At 31.9% G+C, this 23858-nt stretch overlaps 1 protein-coding gene across 1 annotated transcript in view; it reads right to left on the bottom strand.

Moving 5' to 3' along the window:
• LOC118196309 (protein C-mannosyl-transferase DPY19L1) overlaps positions 1 to 23858 on the bottom strand; it is an 80344-nt gene that overhangs the window by 23853 nt on the left and 32633 nt on the right. Inside the window, exons 8-15 of the mRNA XM_035367736.2 lie at positions 22767 to 22858; positions 21751 to 21823; positions 12102 to 12206; positions 10632 to 10718; positions 10459 to 10515; positions 4252 to 4332; positions 1891 to 1992; positions 1676 to 1747 (exon numbers count right to left, since the gene is read on the bottom strand). Of these exons, the coding sequence (XP_035223627.1) occupies positions 1676 to 1747; positions 1891 to 1992; positions 4252 to 4332; positions 10459 to 10515; positions 10632 to 10718; positions 12102 to 12206; positions 21751 to 21823; positions 22767 to 22858 (669 nt within the window). The remainder of the gene's footprint in view (positions 1 to 1675; positions 1748 to 1890; positions 1993 to 4251; positions 4333 to 10458; positions 10516 to 10631; positions 10719 to 12101; positions 12207 to 21750; positions 21824 to 22766; positions 22859 to 23858) is intronic.

The following is a 23858-nucleotide window of genomic DNA, read 5'->3' on the forward strand; positions in this document are numbered from 1 at the left end:
AATATTCATTATTGCTTGGATGAAAATATATAATTTATAGTATAGTGAAATTAAATACTCATATGCACAACATAATCTATGCACAGCTTAATATTTAGTGTTTTTAAGTTGATATTTTTAAGTTGATTCAGTCCACATAAAATGTCATGAAACAAAATATTGTATGACTGACCTACTCTTTGAGTAGTTAACAAACAGTTACATAAGTTGAGATATAAAAAAAAAGTTATTAATTTTTTTATATAATTTGATCCTTTCAGTTAAATCTAAAAAAATTATTTTATCTTTAAAAAATTTCAATAATGCATGAGAAAACACTATAAAAATATTACAAAAGATTAAAAAAATTTAATTAAAACCAGACCGTGATTGATTTTAAAACTACATTTGGTTACACTTCTTACAAATTTAAAAAATTAAGCATTTTAATGAATAAATAAAAAACTAAAAATTAAAAACATTTAAAAATTATATACATTCTAATATTTTAACCTGTATCTTAAAAAAAAAAAAAAAAAAAAAAAAAAAAAAGATACTATTCAAATACACTAGTGGTCAAAACTGAATGAAACTCTACTACTGAAAAGCAACAACAACAACAGAAAAAAAAAATCCCCCTGAATAACTGAGTTTGTATTTGGAAAGAAGCTTTGGTGTCTGGAATCACGTATGAAAATATAATTCTTGAAAGGGAAATAAAAACACCAGAAACATTAAGATGAGATTTAATATATGTGACATATTTCTCTAACATGATACAAACTGACAGAAATTTATGGAGCTCGCAAAATTACACTACCTGTCTGAGATTCTTATAAATTACAGGATCAACAAAATTAAATTAACTTTTGAAATTCTAAATTAACTAATATCACATTTCAAGAGCTGTTTTATAAAATTAATTTTATATAACACGTATTGTTTTATCTTTGCATTAAATGTTAAAAATGCAATAAACCATTAATTAATAATCCATGAAGTATATTAATTTCATACAATAAAGTTGTATTCATAATGTAATAAATTTTTGGTGCAATATAGGGAACATGTCTGAGACTTAGATACTTCTCTTCTTAGAGAGGTGATTTCAATACAAATGTTTATTTATGTTCTCAGAAATAGTGATCACATTCAGAAGAGGTTATGAGAATTTATTATATAGAAAATGCTGTCTTAAATTTCACTGATAAAATGTGCATACCTCGTGAATCAGTAATTGATGATTAAAAGGTAAATGCCTCAATGACTAAAGAATCAGTACATGTACAAATTATTCGAAGCTTTATGAAGCAGAAGTGTTATTTTTACCAACATTTTTCAAATTTACACATGGTCACAGTTGGTTCCATCCTTAAAAAAATGATGATTTAAAATTATTTTTAGACAATAGTAATAGATCTGTCTCCAGTTTATTTATTTATTTTTTAAATAAGTATGTCATATATGATTCACATCATATGGGTCTAACTTCTTAATTTTTCTTCAATAAATCAAACATGATAAAGTAAGTCATATCATTACTATGCTAGTATATTTGCTTACAGAATCATAAAAGGGAAATGTGAACACCGCAGAGAAAACTCATGTTTGATGAATTTTTTTACATGACTGATGATAAGAAAATTTGTTTAAGCAAATTTAATTTTTAAAGACATTCTAAAAATAAAATACTCACAAAGTACAAAATGAAGGCAACCGTTGGAATTGCGACCGGTAAGGCAATTGTTTTGGTAAGTTCCAGTATAGTCTGAAATAAGGAAAATAACTGAATTTAAACATATGTACATTCATTGATACATATTTAAAATAAAGGAAAAAAATTACATATGTAAATTACAAGCAAGATTAACTAAGGTATTAATAAAAAATAATAATTGTAAAATAACTTACTTCCCATGGTAAGAAATCAAATTCTGCAGCACATGTATATAGCAATGTGTGAAAATCTTTATAAGATGTAAACTTTGATTTTAAAATATTCCAAATATGTGCCTATAATTTCAAAAAATAGTTTATTAAAAATATAAATACATTAAGTTAGAGAACTGCATTACTTTGAAGCCTTATACAGAATTAAGAAAACATAACCGACACATTTTCAGTTTATTTAACAGAACTAAATTCAGTTTAGCAAATAGGAAGAAAATCTGAATATAAATTTCTCATAGAATAAAAACTGTTCATAAATAAAATAAATTTAAAAAGTAATTATTGCATAGAGTCATGATTTATTGCTCTTTGTTAAGAGTAAAACATTCTGACTATGAATTTGAGTATTTCTGAGTTATGCAACTAAAGTTTATGGCTTATATTGAAATCAGTAAGAAGGACCCCAATAATGCACTTTAATATTGGCCATGGATATTAGAGTTACTATGCAGTCATTCACAAACTGCTAAACATCATGACAAATACCAGATACTGGATGACAAGATTAAGCAAAAGCTTTAGACCAATAAAGACCAAGCCAAGATCACTTTTGACCAAGTTTCTATAGACAAAGCTTTAAAAGTTATTAGATTTTTTTTTTAAGCAGAAGTGAAAAATCAGCAATGACCTCACTGGGATTTGAACGTGGAACTCTTGAATGCATGCCGATTGTGCTACCATTACACCACAAAGGCATGCAGAAAGGAGGGAGAAAATATGGTATAAAAGAAGTCAAGGTTCACATTTTCCCAAATGGATACCATATCTAGATTAGGCAAATGTGAAAGGAATGACTGATTCAGAATGCAACATCATTTACTCTAATAAATGAATAGTCATACTTAGATTACGCTTGTTCATGAGGGGTTCTTTCAGAATGTATCATCATGATAATAAAGTTTGATGAGAATAATACCATATAATATATAGCTACTTTTTATGATTTATGATACTATGCTACATAGTACTCAGACTGATACAAAGCCATGAGAATATGAATGTTAAAAAAATGAATTGGTTATCTATGAATCTCATTACATATATACAGAGTGATTTTAAATTACTTTTACAAATTAAAAGGGATGATAGTATTCATCCAGATGAGCAATAATTACCACAGAACATAGGGTCACATTCCACTCTGAGAGACAGAAAAGAGAATATTAAAATTCCAATCTGAACTTACAACAGTGTTGGGAGAGCAAATGAACGAGACCAAATGTTGCACAATCACTTTAGTGACAAACTCACAGAGAGTGCACAAAATGGATAAAACTGAAAACTTGGCATTCGAGTGTTAATTAGAGCTGAGACTTTGACGGCTAACACTCAAATGCACATCTTTGGTTGGCAAGGTCGCAAATGATTGCAACAAGTTAATTATCTAAATTATTACGGGGAAATTATCTATTAGGGGGGGGAAACTACCTTGATATCAAGTATCAAGTTGTTTTTCTCTTAGCCATCTTCTATCCTGTCTTCCTGGACTTACTCTGCTGCGCCCATTCTACTTGAAGCACCCTTCTATGGGACATGAAGTTCTGACAGCCGGAACGCAGCATGACCTTTTCATGCTAATCTTGCAGACGTTGGAGTTAGTTGATAATACTCAGCCGTTGATTACATAATTAATTTAATGCAATCATTTGTGAGGTTGAGACCTTGCCAACCAAAGATGTGCATTTGAGTGTTAGCCGTCAAAGTCTCAGCTCTAATTAACACTCGAATGCCAAGTTTTCAGTTTTATCCATTTTGTGCACTCTCTGTGAGTTTGTCACTAAAGTGATTGTGCAACATTTGGTCTCGTTCATTTGCTCTCCCAACACTGTAAGTTCAGATTGGAATTTTAATGTTCTTCTTTTCTGCCTCTCAGAGTGGAATGTGACCCTATGTTCTATAGTAATTATTGCTTATCTGGATGAGTACTATCACCCCTCTTAATTTGTAAAAGTAATTTATAATCACCGTGTATAGGATACAACAAATTTTAGGTATGTGCATGCTACAGTCATTTCAGAAAGTTGAACTGGTTAAGTATAGGAACCTTTCATCTGCAAATTACACAGACAGTATTCCTAAAAGAGTGACAATCTACTAAAGCCAAAAGTTTCAGGGTAAAATATCAGAAATACAATAATACTTATTTATAGCATGAAGACCAGGCATTATGAAAATAATGCTAGGGCAGTGCAATGAATATAAGAAAATATCAAAAGTTTTTACTATACTTATACATAAAAATAATACATAAATTATATTTTTAGCATGAAAAAATAATAAATATTTATTTCAAAAATAAAGTCTGAGAAAAAATTAACTTACATCATCTTGTACGTTTAAAATGGATGATAGCAGAATTTTCAATATAACACATCCAAGCACCAAGGTGATTCCTTTCACAAACTGAAGTTAAATAAATACGAATCAACACGTTTTTGTTTAAAAATTTTACTTTCTAGATGCAGAAAAAATTGCACCCAAATTTCTCTCTATACATACGATTATATATATTATACATTATATATATTATACAAGCATACATATAAAGGTTTGAAAAGAAAGCAATGTCTCTAAGATAAAGACAATAGAAATGGACTGCTCACTTTACATATAAGTACATATCAAACACATAGGGTGTTTGCACATTTTTAGAAAAATTTTGGTAAAGAATTAAAAGAAAAAGGCATATTTTCTGGAATAAAAATTTCTGGCAATAGGTTACCATTTGAACTAAGAAATATTTGTCAGCTACATTTAAATTTACTTTTCTTTCAAAATGTCATATGTAAACAAGCTGTAGATTGAAGGATATAGTTCATGTGCTTTCTGAAGATTCCTATTTCATTGTTAAAAAATGTGAAAGGCATAGTATTAAAATTTTGAAGTGCAAAATAAGCAAGATTATTAAATGGAAAGGGGAAAACCATCAATCATTACTTCTACATAGAAAGAAGGCTCCAGAAAAATACTCGAAAAGGTAGTACTATTTCTTATTTCTAATGTTTTTACAATTAAATCGCTTGTAACAAAAGAATATCTGTTGACACATAAATCAATTGCACAGTCTTTAGATACATCTGCAACAACCAAAAATAAAATAATGGTCATGATTTACAACTTAGAAAAGCTAAAAAAAAACATAATTTTACCAACTTTTCCCAAGGCATGTAGCTCAATGCAAAACAGTTTGCAGAACCTTACATGAAAACTATTTAGAATGGAGATAAATGGAAATACATTATGACTCTTGATGGAGTATGGATTAACGTAAATGACTGAAACAAAAAAAAAAAAAAAAAAAAAATCTATGTATTATAAAAAAAGAGGAGAAAAAACGTACAAACCTAATTCTATCACTTATTAAGTTTCATTAAAACGGTTTCTAAATGTTGCAGGATTCCCTTACGATGGGAAATAAAAAATAAGAAGAGTAGAAAAAATTGTTCATATACCAAGAGAAAGTTCTACATGCAATATTTATTGAATTACACTGCTCGACATTGAAAATGCAACTCCAAGAAGGAGTGGTCAGAAATTTATGCAAATTTTAAAGTAGACGCACGTCACTGAGTTATGCAAATGATGTGAAATGCGCAGCTCTCCGATGCACATCAAGTAAGATATAAGGGAGGGAAGGAATGTGCAGAATGGGCAATATTCATGTCATTATTTCTACTAGACAAATTATCGAAGAAAGTTGGTTTTTGTCCCAGAGGATACGTGTAATAGGAGAGAATGCCAGGCCGACGTCAATGAAGGCACTTCTAGCAGATAGATGATTTTACGAGGGGTATGGTGATCGGACTGGTCCTTATGTCAAATCGCAGCTGATACCCACATGAATGCGAGCACAGTGCATCGGCTATGGTGAACATGGTTGGAAAAAGAAAATGTGGGAAGAAGGAGGGGTGCAGGTGCAGCCAGAGTGACGCCAGCACACGTGGATCGACACATCCGCCAACAAGCTGTGGCGGTCCTGCAAGTCACTTGTACCGCAATTCTGCAGCATGTGCAACATACTCTGGATGTTCCCGTGTCAACCAGAACCATTTCCCATTAATTGGTTGAACATTGTCTGCACTCACCGCATTCGTTAAGAAGACTGCCATTGAACCCACAGTATAGATGTAAAAGTTTAGAATGGTGCCGGACTGGAGCAATGTGGATGACAGAATGGCGAAACGTCGTGTTCTCAGATGAGTCACACTTCTGTTTATCCAGTGACAGTCGCCACATACGTGGAGACAGATCTAATCCGTCAGTAACTGTGGAAAGCCTCACCGCACGACAACGTGGCATAATGGTTTGGGGTACTATTACCAATGATTCTAGGTCACCTCTAATTCATATTCAGGGCACTATGACGGCCCAACGATACTTGGATAATGTACTGCGGCCAGCGGCAATCCTCTACCTTCAGGGGCTGCCTAATGCAATTTTCCAACAGGATAACACCCGACCACACAGTGCTTACATCTGCCAACATGCTCTGCAAGGTATACAAATGCTTCCCTGGCCACCGTATTCTCCTGATCTGTCACCAATCGAACATGTGTATGTGATTGGAGGCCGTTTGCAGACTCTGTCCCTGCTTCGTTCAGAAGACAAACTGTGGCAAATGGTTGAAAGGGAATGGAGAACCATCCCTCAGGACACCATCCGCACTCTTATTGACTCTATGCCTAGACGTGTTTCTTCGTGCTTCGCTGTCCGCGGTGGTCCTACATCCTACTGAGCTGACGCCATTCTCGCTCTGTATTCTGACTATCATTTTGAAATAAAGATCACTTATTGCTACTTGCTGTCTCTATTTTCCAAATTTGATCACTTTCTGACCACCCCTTCTTGGTGTTGCATTTTCAATGTCGAGCAGTGTCTATTCCATTTCTTTATCTCAATGACTTTCAAAGAGTGAAACTTCATCAAAACAAAGCAGCAAGTAATACTGTGAAAAGTATCACTACATTCCTTGAAAAAAATGAAGCTTGATACAGGTATTGCTTTTACATATTTTCAACATATTTCTGAGAAGTCCCCTGACCTTTCACAGACAGACTAGTGCTTTTGGTCTCTTGAAATTAAAGCTATTTCTAAGCACAAACTCACAATGATGAATGGACTCTGAAAGGTAGTCGAAGACAAATGGAAATGAACACCTCTGGAAATTTTAAAGCCTTTCTGTTCTGGTAATCACAATGTAAACTTATGGTTCAGAAAAAAGGCTATCAGACTGAGCATTTAAAAAAATACATTTTAAACATTTACTAAATAGTTCCGAAATCATTCTAAAAATGTATAAACACTCTGTAGAAATGCTATCTTCATCCATCTGAACAGCTACTGAATGTATTCCCTGTAGAAATGCAGCAACTTAGATGCAAAGAAGTGAATAAGTGATGGTTTGATATCATTTCAGTTATTAAACCACTGCACATCCAAGAAATGCTATGCCAACTAGGAAAGCTGGCTGGTTCTATATGGAGAATAGATTTTATGCTGCAATAGTTTCCAGCTTACATTCCTGATCTTGTTATCAGTCATTCTAACAGAGTGGTCTCCCTCCATACTGATAGAGGAAGCCCACATAAATGAACACTGTTTGTGATTTCAAAACTAAAGATTCATGCATATTCAGGGTGATGCGCAGTTTATGGAGAAAATTAGGCTGCATGTACATAACGCCATATGAGTGACAATCGTTAGTACTGAGTGCTTGTTTACATTTGTTGCTTCCATAATTTGAATTGATTTGTGCAAGCAAATTCAGTTTTTTATTGTTCCATATCAGATATGGCAAACTGTGCTGTAATGTGCCAGTGTTACAGAAAGACAAAAAGTCAAGGCATCACATATGATCTTTTTCAAGTACATCTGCTACAAAACAGCAGATAATTTCAATATTGAAAATTAAAGAATATGTTCCCTTTATTTTGTATTATGTATGGGATTTAAAAGCAGAATAGCTTAACTTAACTTTAAGAGTATACTGAAAGCTAATTTGTCCCCATTTTATATCTTCTATCACCATCTATGTGAAAATAATTTTCTAAAAGGAGTAAGCTATATATATTGTACTCTGAACTGATGGCAATCTAGAAACTCAAGGCAATATGAAAAAACTGAACACAGTCTAGAAAGAAACATTTTCAGTATTCTGCTGATTCATCAAACTCTATACTGAAAAGAGTTAGAGCAAGCAGGTGTAACATTCATGTAATAAAATGAGATTTGCAAAATTGTGCTTCAATATTTTTCAAAAAAAAAAAAAAAAAAAAAAAAAAAAAAAAAAAAAAAAAAAGAACTACAGAATAACACATGAAAATTTTGGGAAAAGAAAATTAGAGGTTAAGTATGCTATATTGTACACTAAAAATGAAGGAAAAAGTATTATACTGAACTTGCTGCTTCTTGTAAAATTTACATTATGTTCAGAAAGATGAGAAGGAACATAATAAACAACCAAGTTCATAATGAAGCTAATAAATTTTAGAAACAGTTTTTACAGGTAAATTGATAAGTTTACTGGTGTCAAATAAAAAATTTGTTAAGAGGAATGCAGATGACATTTGTAAATCTGTAACACTGAGAGCAATATCTAAAAGGTGTTGCAACTACTTTAGACAAATTTTTAAGAAAATAAGTATTTAAACAGTAAACATTATTTCAAAGTACAACAAAATATTTTTAAGAGGCAATCTGACAGAAATACAGTATTTATTAAAAACTAATATGTAGGGTAGCAAAAATAAAATTAAAAATAAGCAAACAATATCAATTCTTAGTTTATTTATTTATTTGTGAGTGTACAGAAATCTTTTATGAGAGCTCAATTTTTCATACACAGTAGGACAACGTAGGTCAAAGACTGTATACTGATATAAATAGTTATATGGGGATAAACATCATATATAAATCCTAGCAGTGCAAGAATATAAGAGTACTTTTAAATAATAATGAAAACGTGTGCACTTTTCTAACATCGGAAATGAATAAATAGTTGTAACACTTCATACACAAAAAAAGTGTCATAAATAAATTTATGCATTCAAAAATGATGCTAAATTAATGTTTAAAAAATTCTATTTATACATATAGTGACTTTAATATAAAAGCATGCCATTAATTAACTATACAGAATTTTATATTAATTAAATATAAACTTGATGATTCAAACCATTTTATATAATTTTTTTCTTGATCTGCATAAAGCCTAATATAAAACAATACATTTGCAATGAAAAAAATGGGAAAATACTTTTTAATTATACTATTACCATAGTTATTGCACTTCTGTTTTCAAGCATTTTATTTAACAAGATGCATACATTATGATGCAAAAATAATGAGAAATGCTGCACTTTTTATAACATTTAGTTTCCTTTAATAAACTGAAATATACTTTTTTGCATTCTAATTTTTTTTCTTTTCTTTTTTTCTTTTTTTAAGGGAAAAGAAGGTAATGCTTACAACTATTTCAGCATTCTACAAATTCTGAGCTTAAAATAAAATCTTCCCTAAAAAATACTTAATTGGAAAGTATGTAACTGGTATTTCTGATGTGCTATTACATTTATTTAGAAATCATGTAGCAGACTTCTCGGCCAAAGTACCTTGTCACCTGAGTGGCATCACTCCCAGCAACCACTGGCGTTTCTTTGTTCCTTTAATATATTGGAAAACTTTGATTCATATTACGAGTTTGATTTCAGTATAACTTGAAAATAATACTGGTGCTGTTCAGCAGCAGTTCAATAAACATTACCCCATATATTCTTCCCCCTAAATTAACAGTTGAATTTTACACAAATGTTTGGTCCAATTTAAAGGTTAAGATAGATTCAAATTTCCTTCTATTTCTTTGTAACCTTATTAAATTAATAAAGGCATCTGACAATGTCTGGACAGATTTCTTCCCATCTCTTCAGCTATTTTAGGATGTATGGATCTTCCAGATATTGGAGAGGCTGACAGAATAAAATTTTTGTTTGGAAACCATTTGAACCACCAATAGCGTGTATGATGGGCTATGACACTAAGTGCATATTAGTGATTTCTTATAACACTTGTGAGGATGCTTTGCCAATGAAACTCATAAAATAATAAAATAGTACACCCACTTCTTATTTATTCCTACCAACTGCTCCTTTAGTGGTCTGATTTTTCATACTTGTATTTTTTAAAGGCACCTTTCTTTACTGCAGATTTGTGTGATTTGTAGTTAAATTTTGATGCCAAAAATTACTTTCTTTTCAACCCATGATAAAAAAAAGAGTTATCATTATTTCAGTAAACATTTAGCAATAAAACACCATGCACAAATTATTAAGATACATCAGAAATCATAGCTGAAATAGTTACATGCAATTGTGATTATATTGTTGTTTTTCTTTTTGACTTCAATTTCGAAAAACAAATAATATGAATTTTGGGAAAAAAGGGGGGGGGAAAGAAGGGAAGTATGTTTAATGAATATATAATAAAAATAACATATTTTTATTTATAGAATGAAAAGAGAAGAAAAATATTTACCATTTTCAGTAGTAGGCTGTTAAGTTTTCTCCAAATATTTTCAGATGAAACAATGATCTTTAATAATAATAATAATGGCATATCAGAATGTGCCCTATTTTAATACTTTTAAATCATCTCAAATTAATTGAAGAAAATTTGCATTAAAATAAATTTAAAAAATTGTAACTTACAAAACACATTAAAAGTACAGATGTATAGAATGAGGTAATCAGCATTTTGTTCCCAAACAGCAAAATAATAGAGATAAAAAGGCTTATCTGTAGAAGAAATCATGAAAAAAATATGTTACTAAATAAAATAAATTTTTGCAATAAGTAACAAAAAATATGCATAATCTACATTAAAAGTATACATTCAACACATTTTTTGAAGAATTAAAACAACTTTCTTTGACAAATACTCATTTCTATATACAGATATACAAAACAAATAATTTTACATTTTTTCCTTTGGTTCATAAATGATCCTTTGCATTCTTAAAGTGCAGCTTCATTCATACCTTATTAAAATGCAGGTATAGTAATTTTTGTTGGAAATACTTGCAATATTATCAGACTTTATAAGTTTATTAATTTTTTTAAATTAAAAATTTGAAAACTTGAACAAAGTATCAGAGGGAAATAACATATCCTTTTAATTGGAATCATTTAAACAATTGCAAATAACATGGCCATTTTAAATGCATTCCTTTCTACTTTATTTGTCACTAAATTAGACTTTGAGATTGATGACATAAGCTCTGTAATTCAACATACAGTTCTGTGATACTTGACAATAATGCACACATAATATCTTTTTTTCATTTTCTGTTACAGTTTCTTCCAAAAATGGTTTCTAAACTTTCTGTAACAAAAAGGCAAAAGAGCATCTGTACGAACTCTCTCTTCTCATTGCCTCACGGAAAGCTGGTTTGAAACCCACTGACTGAACACAGTAATAAATTCAAGTGTTCCCAACTTTTTTTGACTGCATACACCAATGATTAGATTTCTGTTTGTGGACCACTGTTGTGGGTTATTTGCATGGTTTGGTCCAAAATCACTGATATATGTCTAAAAAACTAGTTGATCTTTACATTTTCTGCCTTTTTTTATACTTTTTTTGAATTCTTTCTGCTAATGTAATAAATTTCTAAATAGAAAAATTCTGATAATTAAATATACAAAAAATATACAGTAGCCTCATTTTATATTCACATTTCTTCATGGGAATATTTCTTGGACTGAATAATATAATTTCATTTCATGAAACCTGAAAATTTAATATTAAAAGGACTCTCTTTATTAAAATTGCTACTTGTACATGGAATTCCAAATATTTTAATTAAAATTGAAAAAATATGAAGCTGTTTACAAACATAAATACTTGGAACTTTATACTTATGCTACAAACAATGCATTTTATTCTATTATTTACAACTTTTAAATATTTATACTACAAATAAAAACTTTACTTTTATTAACATACTGTAAAACAAATTATATCTTCATTATCTTGTTTACCTCTGAATTGATGATGATGGTGACACTCTACATTTATTAATCAATGCTACAGAATTTAATAAATCTGGAATTATCAATAATTAATTATTAATTTAAAGTATGTTTAAAATTAGAATGGCTTCAGAATAAAATACGTACTATATGTCCCTTCAGAATACATTTCAAGGCATCAGATGAAACACCATCTAGCAGATACAAGCCAAATAAAACTAATATCTGGGTTAGGAAAGCAAACTGAGCAAACTGGGAAAAGGAAAAAAAAAAAAAAAAAAGTATTAATAATTTTTACATAACAATTTTGTAGTAACAAAATCCATGGATCTGGAAAAAAAAGAGGATAATGAAAAAAACTGGTTAAAGGCATAACATGAAAACAGCTGAGATAAAGAAGATAATGAGATAAACATGAAAACAGCTAGAGAATCACTAATATCATTTGTTGCAACAAAAGCAATCCACAACTGTTACAAATTAATATGGAATAAGACTGCAGGTGTCAATATATCTGGAAATACTGCACATAAGAGGTCTGTCTAAAACGTATCCGGCCTTTCGCTGGGAAAAATATATTACAGTACAAAGTCCATAATCCAGACGTCCATTATCTGGACCTCAAAGCCACAAACTTTTTTTTTGTATGCTTTACGCATGAGCGTAAAGAATGTTCATACATTACACGTCCTATACTTCCACAGTCATAACACCTTGGTTCTGTACTCTTATGAGGTATAGCACATGCTTTATTTTGTGTGTTAGTACTTGAATAACCCTTATTCTTCATATCTGGAATGCAGATTTTCTCATAAATTTTCAATTTCTCTTTGAATTCAGAAATAGTTTTACACCCATAAAAAAATTTTTGTTACTACTCTGATTCGGTATTCCACTGATTACATAATAAAGAATTGATGAATCATCAACAGAACCGTGAGTGGCTATTTCATGCATGGCAATTAAATATTCGGAAAGGGATTCACCAGGTTTTAAGTGTCGTTTAAGTCCAGACATAGTCTAAATGAACCACATTTTTTTCTACTTAGCACAATATTACTTGTGTAATCAGAACAGCTTGGCTTAATAATTTGTTTCTCTAACTATTCCGAAATCTGTTTATCAATTTCACACTGCTCGCGGGGGGGGGGGGGGACGTCACGGCGCACAATGAACTGGAAGTTGATCTGTCAGCACTATCCTCATCTTTAGGGACAGATGTTTTTATTTTATTCGGCTTATAATTCCTTACTAAATGTAGTATTTCATCTCGATGTACTCCATCTTTGATATAATTTAAATCAATTTCCTCATCATTATAAATATCACAGATACACATCAAATAGTTTTCTGGTTGCAATTTTCTAATTTCGACTATGCGTAATGTATGCTTTACGCATGTGCATGTTGAAAGAAATGTTTAATAAAGTAAACAAATAGCTTTTTTTTTTTTTTTTGTAAAATTTGATACCCTTTAGATCATAATTGCTCTTTATTTCATAAATTACGGTTTCATATTTTTAATTTTATAATTTCTGCATGCCATCATCTTACTAGATTTAAATTGATGATCTATAATTCAGAAAAACTCCTAATCCGGAATCGCCGAAGTCCCGACGAGTCCGGATTATGGACTTTGCACTGTATTCACATGATAGGATTAGGAATTGAATCCCCTTCAAAGAAGCCCTCTTACACCCACACACGCTTTGCCCACTACACAGGTGTGCACAGGATGTTTAAAGTTAACAAATTATATGCAATAGCACCCTGAATGGTAATGTCTGGCATAAAATGCCATTTTACATTAATATGGAATGAGCAGAATTGGCCTGGCTGTATGCACACATGGCCATGTAGCAGTGCATAGAAGTGGTTGCCCAAGCCAAATGACAACATGGATTCATTGATGAAAACAATATGATTCCAGTCCACTATAATCCACAAGGCACAATATCACAAAAAATGTCATTACCAGCATTAATGGTATATATCCATAAGAAACAGAGGCAAAGCAGTCCATATTCTGTCAGCATTGTCCAATGATTCTATGCGATATTAGATGTTCAGGAAATGCAAGTAGGTTCTGCTGAGTGGTGGAAATAAAAGCCATCATTGTGGTCATGGCAATAGGTTTGGTCCATGCATCAAATCATCCTTCATAGCTCAACTGTCACATTCTGACGTGCAGCATGTTAGAAATACTGCTAAGTGTCACGTTTCATCATTATGACCCTCAATGCTTGTTGATTTGGTAGTACAGTACAAAGTCCATGATCCGGACTTGTCAGGACTTCGGTGATTCCAGATCAGGGGTTTTTCCGGATTACAGATCATCAATTTAAGTATGGTAAGATGGCATGCAGAAATTATAAAGAGAAATTATGATCTAAATGGTATTAAAATTTACAAAAAAAAAAAAAAAAAAAAAAAAAAAAAAAAAAAAAAAAAAAAAGCTGAATATTTATTTGTTTACTTTATTAAACATTTCCTTCAATGTAAGTTGTTTAAGTTGCTTCGTTTTTTGTGTTAATACTTTCTCTTTAATTCTATAAACAGACATAATTTCTTCTTCAGTTACAAAGTTCCACTGTTCAAATCCTGTAATTGTTGTGTCGAGAATACTGACTAACTTGTCAATCAAAATTTTTTCGTTTTCAATAACCTCTCTGTCACTTTCTTCACTATTGAAAGCGGTATTTCCTGGATCTAGAACCATACTACATGTTTTGCCGTCCGTTAATTGACTGATGATTGGGGCATTGTCGTCGCAATGAAAAACTTCTGTTGTATCATCTTCATTTATTACCGCTTCTCCACATTTCTTTACAAAATACAATAACTGGAAAATTTCACCTTTAGTTTGCAATGTCCGAAAACCTTCAAATTCGCGGCTGTCATCTTCATCGTCCTTACCATAAAATATGGTAGCTGGCCGTAAATTATGACAAGCATTTTTTAATGTATCTGGAGACACATCCTCCCACGATCTTGCGATGTGCCACACAGCACATTTTATGCTAAAAAATTTCAAAAAGTCTTGAATAGTCTTGACATTGTTCACGAAATGTAACATAGATTTTAAAAATGCTACTTCATATTTGCATTTCAACGCGTGCACTATTCCCATATCCATAGGCTGAATGATAGATGTACAATTTGGAGGGAAGAATAATATGGATACATTATCTTTTCACTAAAACTTTAAGTGAAGTATGCACCAAACAGGTGTCAATGATCAGGACTATTTTTGAGTCATCAGGTAAACCAACTGAATTCAAATGTCACTGAGCCTTGGGTATAAAATGATTTTCAAATCAATCATTCATCAATCTTGTGTCATCCATGCTCTTTTATTAGCGTGACATATAACGGGGAAAATCATTACTCCTTTACATACTTAAGGTCGTGCAAGTTTTCCGATCACGAAAAGTTTGCACTTGTGCATTTCTGCAGCATTTGCGCAGGCTAAAATTGTTAGTCTCACTTTGGAATCTTTGACAACAGTTGGAGCCTTTTCTGTAGAGGTTGCAAAGGTATTTCACAGTACATATCACCAGAAAAGACCAGTATCATCAGCACTGTAAATTTGTTCTGGAGATAATTGTTCACTAATAATGAATTCAATGAATTCTTCTGCAAATTGTTCAGCAGCTTCAGTATCAGCTGAAGCATTTTCACCTGAAATTTTTAATTGTCTTATACCATGGCGATTTTTAAATTTGGTTAACCAACCTGTCGAATATGTGCACTCAATGTTTAAGCTCATTCATTCATGAAGTATTTTGGCTTGCATCATTAGCATTGGATCCGTCAATGGCATGCCCTCGCTGCGATGCTGTCCTACCCATTCAATTATCACTTTGTCATAATTGTCACTTTTAGCATAACAAACCCTTTTTCTGTTATTCATTGCAAGTGGGGTGTCGGAATCCACAAAAATTCAAAAAGTTCCTTTTTCTTTTTGCTTATGTCATATACAGTTGACTTTCCAATGTCTTAGTCCTCGCATAATTTTGAGACGGATATACAGTCAAAAGTCGTTAATCCGGACTCGTCGGGACTTCGGCGATTCTGGATTATCGATTTTTCCGGATTATAGATCATCAGTTTAAATTTCGTAAGATGGCATGCAGAAATTCTAAAATTAAAAATATGAAACCGTAATTTATGAAATAAAGAACAATTATGATCTAAAGGGTATCAAAATTTACAAAAAAAAAAAAAAAAAAAAAAAAAAAAGCTTAATATTTATTTACTTTATTAAACATTTCTTTCAATGTAAGTTGTTTAAGTTGCTTCGTTTTATGTGATAATACTTTCTCTTTAATTCTATAAACAGACATAATTTCTTGTTCAGTTACAAAGTTCCGCTGTTCAAGTCCCGTTAATTGCTGTTCCGAGAATACCGACTAACTTGCCAAACGAAATTTTTTCGTTTTCACTAACCTCTCTGTCACATTTTTCATGTCTTTATCCATTTTTTGCAGCAATTCCATTTTTTGTTTGTTGGACATCAAAACATACTTTCGTTTTGTAGATCCTTTGGAAGTTCCAGCATCGGAAATTCTATTTGACATAATCGAAAGTTCAAGTTTACTTTTATAAAATTGCTCTTACAGTCTGCAAAAAATAATAAGCGCGATCCAATTCGAAGATTAAGGAACAACGCAATCATTAACATTAACTGAAATAGATAATTAGATAATTTTACCTTACACCGTTCGTTATACATTAAACGCGCAGGAGAAAACGTATTCTGCACTTGCGCACACGCATATGCGCAGTAGTCAAGGTCTTATGCACACGCGTAAAACGCCTGTGCGCATGTGCCAACGCGGCGCATGCGCAGAAAGATTTTAGCTTTGAGGTCTGGATTATAGATCATTCCTAATTATGGGTGTCCGAATTAACGACTTTTGACTGTACCTTTATCCATTTTTTGCAGCAATTTCACTTTTTAATGGACATAGAAACATGCTTTCGCTTTGTAGATCCTTTGGCAGCTCCAGAATTGGAAACTCTTTTTGACATAATCATAAGTTCAAGCTTAATTTTTATAAAATTGCTCTAACAGTCTGCAAAAAATAATAAGCTGGATCCAATTAGAATAATAAGGAACACAGCAATCTGCAATATTAAATAAATGCCTTAGAATCAGTAAAGATAATTTTAGCCTAGCTTATGCCATCCATTATACATTAAACGCATTATGTGCATGCGTAAAGCATACAAAAAAAAGTTTGTGGCTTTGAGGTCTGGATTATAGATCATTCCGGATAATGAACATCTGGATTATGGACTTTGTACTGTATAACCTCCTCAGGTGGGTCTTTGAGGAATTCTCTTTAGGTACAGCCAACATTACAACCATAGAAACAGTCTGAATTTACAACAACACAATGTTGCATTGATTCTTTGTCAGACGTAATACATGTCATACATTGTAAGTGCACTGTATCACTTTTCATCCGAGTCTGTTGTCATTTGGCAAAATGTAAGACATTTATTTTAAAAATTAAATCTGTCTGTTATTTATTAACAAACTACGTTATTTAAAAGCAACAAATGCAGTTCTTTAAATAAAAATTAATTTAAATAAAAATGTATTCAATTCATGATACATCTAGTTCAAAATATTAAATATTTTTATAGAATATACGTTTTTTTTTTCCTTTTCAAATATACAGAAGATACATAATGTTCCCATGCTAACCTAAATTTACATATCATTTAGTATGTTACAAAATGTTTTGTTATTCTGCCTCAACAATCTCTAATGATAAGCTCTGCAGGCAAACATAAAATTTTAAAAAGGGCCCCCACCTACTACAGTTTAAACTTGTTATTTTTTTGTTTGCTTTTGTTTGTTACAGAATGGATATCAATTCACATTCTTTTTAAAGAAAAAAAAAAGAAAAAAAGAAAAAAAAAAAAAAAAAAAAAACTGGAAAACTGCTGTAAAAATTCCGAGAAATAAAAGACACAATTTTTTCAATTAGATATTTAGGCAAACTGATGCTAGAGCAGAAATACCCAAATTAATGGAGCAAAATGATGAATTTATTATTGATTTTCTACATACTTTTGAAAAATTTTCAGTTAAACAATATTTCTTTATCTAAATCTTAACTAAAATATACATTTTAATTAAAAATTACAATAAATGTAATTAATTTTATTTTTATACTTTAATCCTAATTAGAATTAAAATATAAAAAACTGAATTTTTATCATACATTTTAATTACAATGTTTCACATTTATTAGATGCATGACATTAACTTGCACTTCAAATGGATCAAAGTAACAAATTAAGGAATTTAATAGAAGCAGTAATATAACTAAGCAGAAATATTGCTGATATAAATACATTAGATTACAATTAAGTATTCAAAATGTATAATTATTATTTAAAAAATAGCAAAAAAGAAAAGTCAGAATTTTTTAATATCAAAATTGGTCTTTATATGGTCTATAAAGTCTGTTAAAAAATTTCTTAACTTTATATTTTATATCTTTTTAATGATTTTTTTTTTAAATCTTGTCATTTTCAAACTACTACCCTCTTTTACTGATCCATTAATTTCAAATCAGTTTCCAATTTATGTAGTAAGCTGGTAAGTCTTTCAGCCAAGTTTTCAACAGAATAATGTGCAAATACATGTGACACAATGTTCAGCAATTTTTCATTACCCACCAGGTTGCATTGCTCTCTTGACCTGCTCATTCTGCTGCTGTATTCTCCACTGAACACGTCAATGGCTGCCAAAGAAATGGCCTAACATACACACATGTGGCTAGGTTAGATCAACTTAGACAATGTGTGGAAACACCATGGACTGAAATTATCCAAGCACACATTCCAAGCCTCTTTCTTCCAGTGTTAATGTGCACTACAGCAGCTGAATTAGCTACACAAAATATTTATTTCTTAATACTGCACAAGTTGAATATATTATAATTTTAATCAATTGACTATTGTAATTATACTGTTTATTCAATGACCTGGCTTTGATATCTTAGATGTCACATTTTGGAAAGCCAGCAGCATATACAGATCTTCCTGCTTTCCACTTTACAAATCTTCTCAGCTACAAGCAAACCTGTTCTTAAAGAGTGAAATTTGAGTGGAAAGAGTGAAATCAAAAAGAAAATAAACAGAATGTACTGCCCAAGCAATTAAGGCAGCATGAATATTGACAACAATATTTATAAGTAAACATATCTGTAAGTATTACATGCATAGATGAAGGCACTGAAACTTTTAACAGCTTTCAATATTGAGTAGATAATTGAGAAGACAGTAGTGACTGAAGGTAGGACTAAGTGAAAAAGCATGATGATGCATTTAGCATAACTGAGCTTGAAGAATCACAATCTTTATTTTTTTACACATATCAAATCATTCTTTTGCAGACAAGATATTCCTTAACTACAGTTGAATACGTTTTATTTAAAAATATAATTCATTTCAATAAAGTACGAAGTCATCTTAGGCAAATAAGCAGCAGTGTAGAACAGCAGCTTCTTTCCAGCAAGAAAGCATATGCAAAAGAGAACACTGAAACTCAGAGGAAGAAGGGACCGAACATGTTAGACGTATTGCTGTTGTTCTCATTTTCGAAATGGTTTGACCCAGTCACGGCCAGTGATTGTTTACTTCAACTGATTAGATACCCTCGGGTATAGCAAAATGTCCATTTTCAGGACTCCAAGTGATGAACCTGACAATGGTGAGTTAAGTGAGAGGAGTTCAATAAGCTCATTTCGTTCAAACAAGATGTTTCCTCTACGGAAAGAAGATTTCGTACTCTCATCGAAAGGGATGAAGAAAGGGAAGAAAATCAGCAGATCTAGTTCGCAGGAGCTATTGCAAAGAATATTTGATATGGAGAATGGAAGGGACAAAGAAAAAGAAATAGTCAATTTAACAGGAAAATTCGGAGTAGACGAAACTGTCAGAATACTAAGGGAACAAGGTTATCCAGTTGATTTTGAAGACGCCAAGAAGCCACGCAAGGATGATGAAACCCAGGATGCAGATTCAGAACAGGATGATGATTGGGAAAAAATGAGGAAAACATCCCAAAAAAAGTTATTCCGATGGAAGTAAGCCAATGAAATCGTTTTCAGTTGTTAGGAGGTACACCTGAAGCAAGCGAAGAAGGAGAAGCTAATCTAGAAACGCCCCCACCGATTGTATTGCAGCAGCAGGCCACGGATTGGATGAAGGTGCAAGAGCTATTTGTTGAATATTGCAGAAGTGAATTCGAGGTGGAGATGAAAGTAAGATCCATCCCCGTGAATGTTAAAACGGTTGATGACTATAGAATGATGACCAAAGTTTTACAAGAGAAGAAAATTCCATTCGATTCCTTTCAACTCAAGAGTGAGAAGCCTGTGAGGGTAGTAATTAAGAACCTTCCAAGCACTGTCAACGAAGAGGCAGTCCTACAGGATCTATTAAAGAGGAAATTCCCAGCAATGAAGGTGAAGCAATTCCGGAAAAGTAGACAAAATGATTTTGAGAGGTTGCCAATATTTTACGCTGAACTGGAGAAAACAGCGGAGGGTTATTCAATCCACCAGCTGAATAACAAGTTTGGACTAAACATCAGAGTGGAGAAATTTGTGCCAAAGAAACGACCCTTGCAATATTATCGATGCCAGGAGTATGGCCACTCCCAACATCTTAGCACCAATGCCAAAAGATGTAAGTGTGGACAATCGCATAGGTGCAAGCTTTGCCTGCTGAAAAAAGACGAGAAGCCGACATGCATTTTTTGCAAGCAATCGCATGTAAGTTCCTACAGGGGATGTGAGGCATACAAGAAACGCTTCGAGAGGAAGAAGACCATGCAAAAAGCAAAGGAACCTGAACTCACAGCAGCGGACTTTCCAAAGCTCATTCAAAATCAGGAAGCTGCCGGGAAGAAAGTGCCGAGCTACAGCTACAGTGACAAAGTAAAAACCAGGCTAAAGTCCCCACCAGATGAGATAATGGAAGAAGTATCATGGCTGCAGGACGAGAAAATTAGAAATTTCCTAAGTACGATTGTTGGAAGCATTTAGAAAATTAGAGTAGCAAGAAATACTGCAGAGAAGTTTGCAGCTGGTTTTCAGGCAGCGCTCCAACTGATGAAATTCATGGAATCTGAAGAGTAAGCTGCTAACTTGGCCAAAATACTAGGTAATTCCCCGCACTTTGAACTCGGTACTCTTTTGTCATTCTGAACTCAGAATTCCTTCGTATATAACCTGCACTTGACTTTTGCCACCGATGGATGACCTGGAACAGATTGCACATCAAAAGTCCTTTTTTTGCTCTTTCGGGCGAGGTGTTCTTCCACCTTTAAAAATTTTAATTACCGCAAATGGCCTTACACGGTATACTTCGATTGAACTGGTAAAAATTCTTAGAAATTGATACCAGCAGTGAAACAGAGGTTTAGGAAAAAGGGAGGCAGTCAATAGTTTCAGTTCAAGTTAGAGAAAGTTTTGGTTTACAACTAATTTGATATGACAAGAGATATCTGCATTAAAACGTTATGTAACATACAAAAATCTGGAATTTGAGAGAAAAGATGAATTTAGGGGGAGATCACCAAATCTAATATCGTTAATTTCGAGGTCATCAATTATTTTTAAAGCAGCTGTCATATTTTCTTATATCTTATATATATATGTAAGATAGTAAGTTATTTTCTTAAATCTAACATATATAAGAAAATAACATAAAAATAAGCATATTAAAAATAAAGTATCACATAAGACATGTTTTTATAAATACTCACCTGCCACGATAGCATAAATAACACAGAAGGAACAGCAATGATAACTGAATGTGAAAATAGTTGCTTTCGACACCTGTAAAAATTAAAAAACATAAACTTTAAAAGAAACCATTTATTCTCCATGTTCCTAAATTTTCCAAATAATAAGATAAAATCATATTCAAATATTAGGAGTTCAGCAATTGCAAGATAATGTCCCAAACATTTCTGGCATTCTTTTGAATAATAAATGCTGCTTCATGCTGTTTTTCACTTTAATAGTTAGGTTTACGAAAGAACAAACATTAGAAAGAGTTCATGTTTAATTTTATAAAATTTAGGCAGCTGATGAAAAAGGTGATGATGATAAAATGAAAAATGACAGATTATTACCAAACTGAAATATCTACTTCATGACAGCTGAGTTTGTGATGATTATATAATAATGCCAAAATATTTCTAATCTGATTTTAAATCCAGTTCTTCAATCATTTAGAATACAACATAATACAAGTAGAACATAGTAAAAATCACATTCGATACATATTATTTTGATAATTTGTAATAAAGTACACTTGCCAAAAGTGTGTGTGTGATTATGGCAAAGCCTCAAGAGCTATCTGCCTAAGGGGAAGGAGGCCTTCGTGGACGGCTTTCTAAGGGAAACTGGTTGGTATACACATTACACTTGGGGAAAACCACGAAAAGGCCCATGCAGCCAGCCCGTTCGCGGGATTCGGACCTCGGACCAAACTACCAGTGTTCAGCGACTTTACCGCTCGGCTGCTGGTGAGCACACTTGCCAAAAGAATTAGTATTAGGTGATCTGAATTTTATATGAAACAGCAATAAAGATTCAAAATTAGAAAACTCAAATGAAACAGATTTCATTTATAACAAATTATATCAGTTTGCAAAAAGAAAATTTTAAAGAAACAATAATATAGAATATGATGTAAATGAACTTCTTTGTTATTTTAAAATACTTAACATGAGTTAATTTTTATTTCATATATAATATTAACATCTCATAGTACCTCAATGTCAAGCTGATTAACATCATTTGAAGTAGGAATAAAGGATATCCAAAACTTTCTCTCAATGGAGGAGTCCACTGGACTCGAGTGCACTGAAATTAAAAAAAAAAAAAAAAAAAAAAAAACATTTATTTAAGCTATAGAATGAAATAATACTACTTTAGTATTTTAAATCTAATATCTTTCCTTCACTAATTACTGTACTTACACCCATAGATGCATAAAAAATATGGAGTTATGCAACTTCTTAGTGATTCATGCATTAAAATAGTTCTTAATTTAATCAACTAAGGAATCATATTAATGCTTGAACTAGCAGGCAGTTTCATGCACTCACAACTTGAATGAATTCTATGGCAAGCTGCTCACTATGAATGAAAAACATTTAAATAAAACTTCTAGTTTTTGCACAATGTATGCTGACTGCTGCAATAAGGAGGGAAGTTTGTTAGCAAAGTTGCAGTATCTTATTGCCACAAACAGAATTACAATTCATAAGTTTGGAGTATAGAGCTTAGTTTAAAATATTCATCTTTAGCAACTAAGTCCAAAGATCATCTGCTCTCAAAATAACATGAAGCTATGAAAGAACTCAAGTGCCCTTTAGCATTAACCAGGGTCAGTCCTAGATATTTTGCCACCTGGTGCAATCTCTGTGGGCCCTAAATTCTGCCACTCGATGCCTCCCTAAATTTTAAAAATTCGGCAGCTTTTAAATTTTGCTGCCTACTGCATCCCTAAATTCTAAAAATTTTGTCATCCTTAAATTTTCCTTCTTGTTGCTTTTCTACATTTTACAGGGTTCATAGCCACATTTTAGTTAAAAAAATAAGCACCTATAAGCACTTTTCAAGCACATTTTAAGAAAAAAATAAGCACCTGTCTAATTACATTATACACACCCGCATAACCTTAAAAGAAAAATTAGACTTGTAATTTAAAATATGAGCAATGCAATATTTATTAAGAGAATGAGCCCTCAACAATGGAAAACAATTAACTTTTTTTTTTTTTTTAATTTTAAATGACAGTTCAATTTACAGAATTAGTTTACAATGAGAGGGGAAAAAACTATGCAGAACTAAACTTTAT

Source organism: Stegodyphus dumicola, chromosome 3 (assembly GCF_044657685.1).
Source record: "Stegodyphus dumicola isolate Sdum_Otavi_A_Nest chromosome 3, ASM4465768v1".
In the NCBI taxonomy this organism is placed as follows: Eukaryota; Metazoa; Arthropoda; class Arachnida; order Araneae; family Eresidae; genus Stegodyphus; species Stegodyphus dumicola.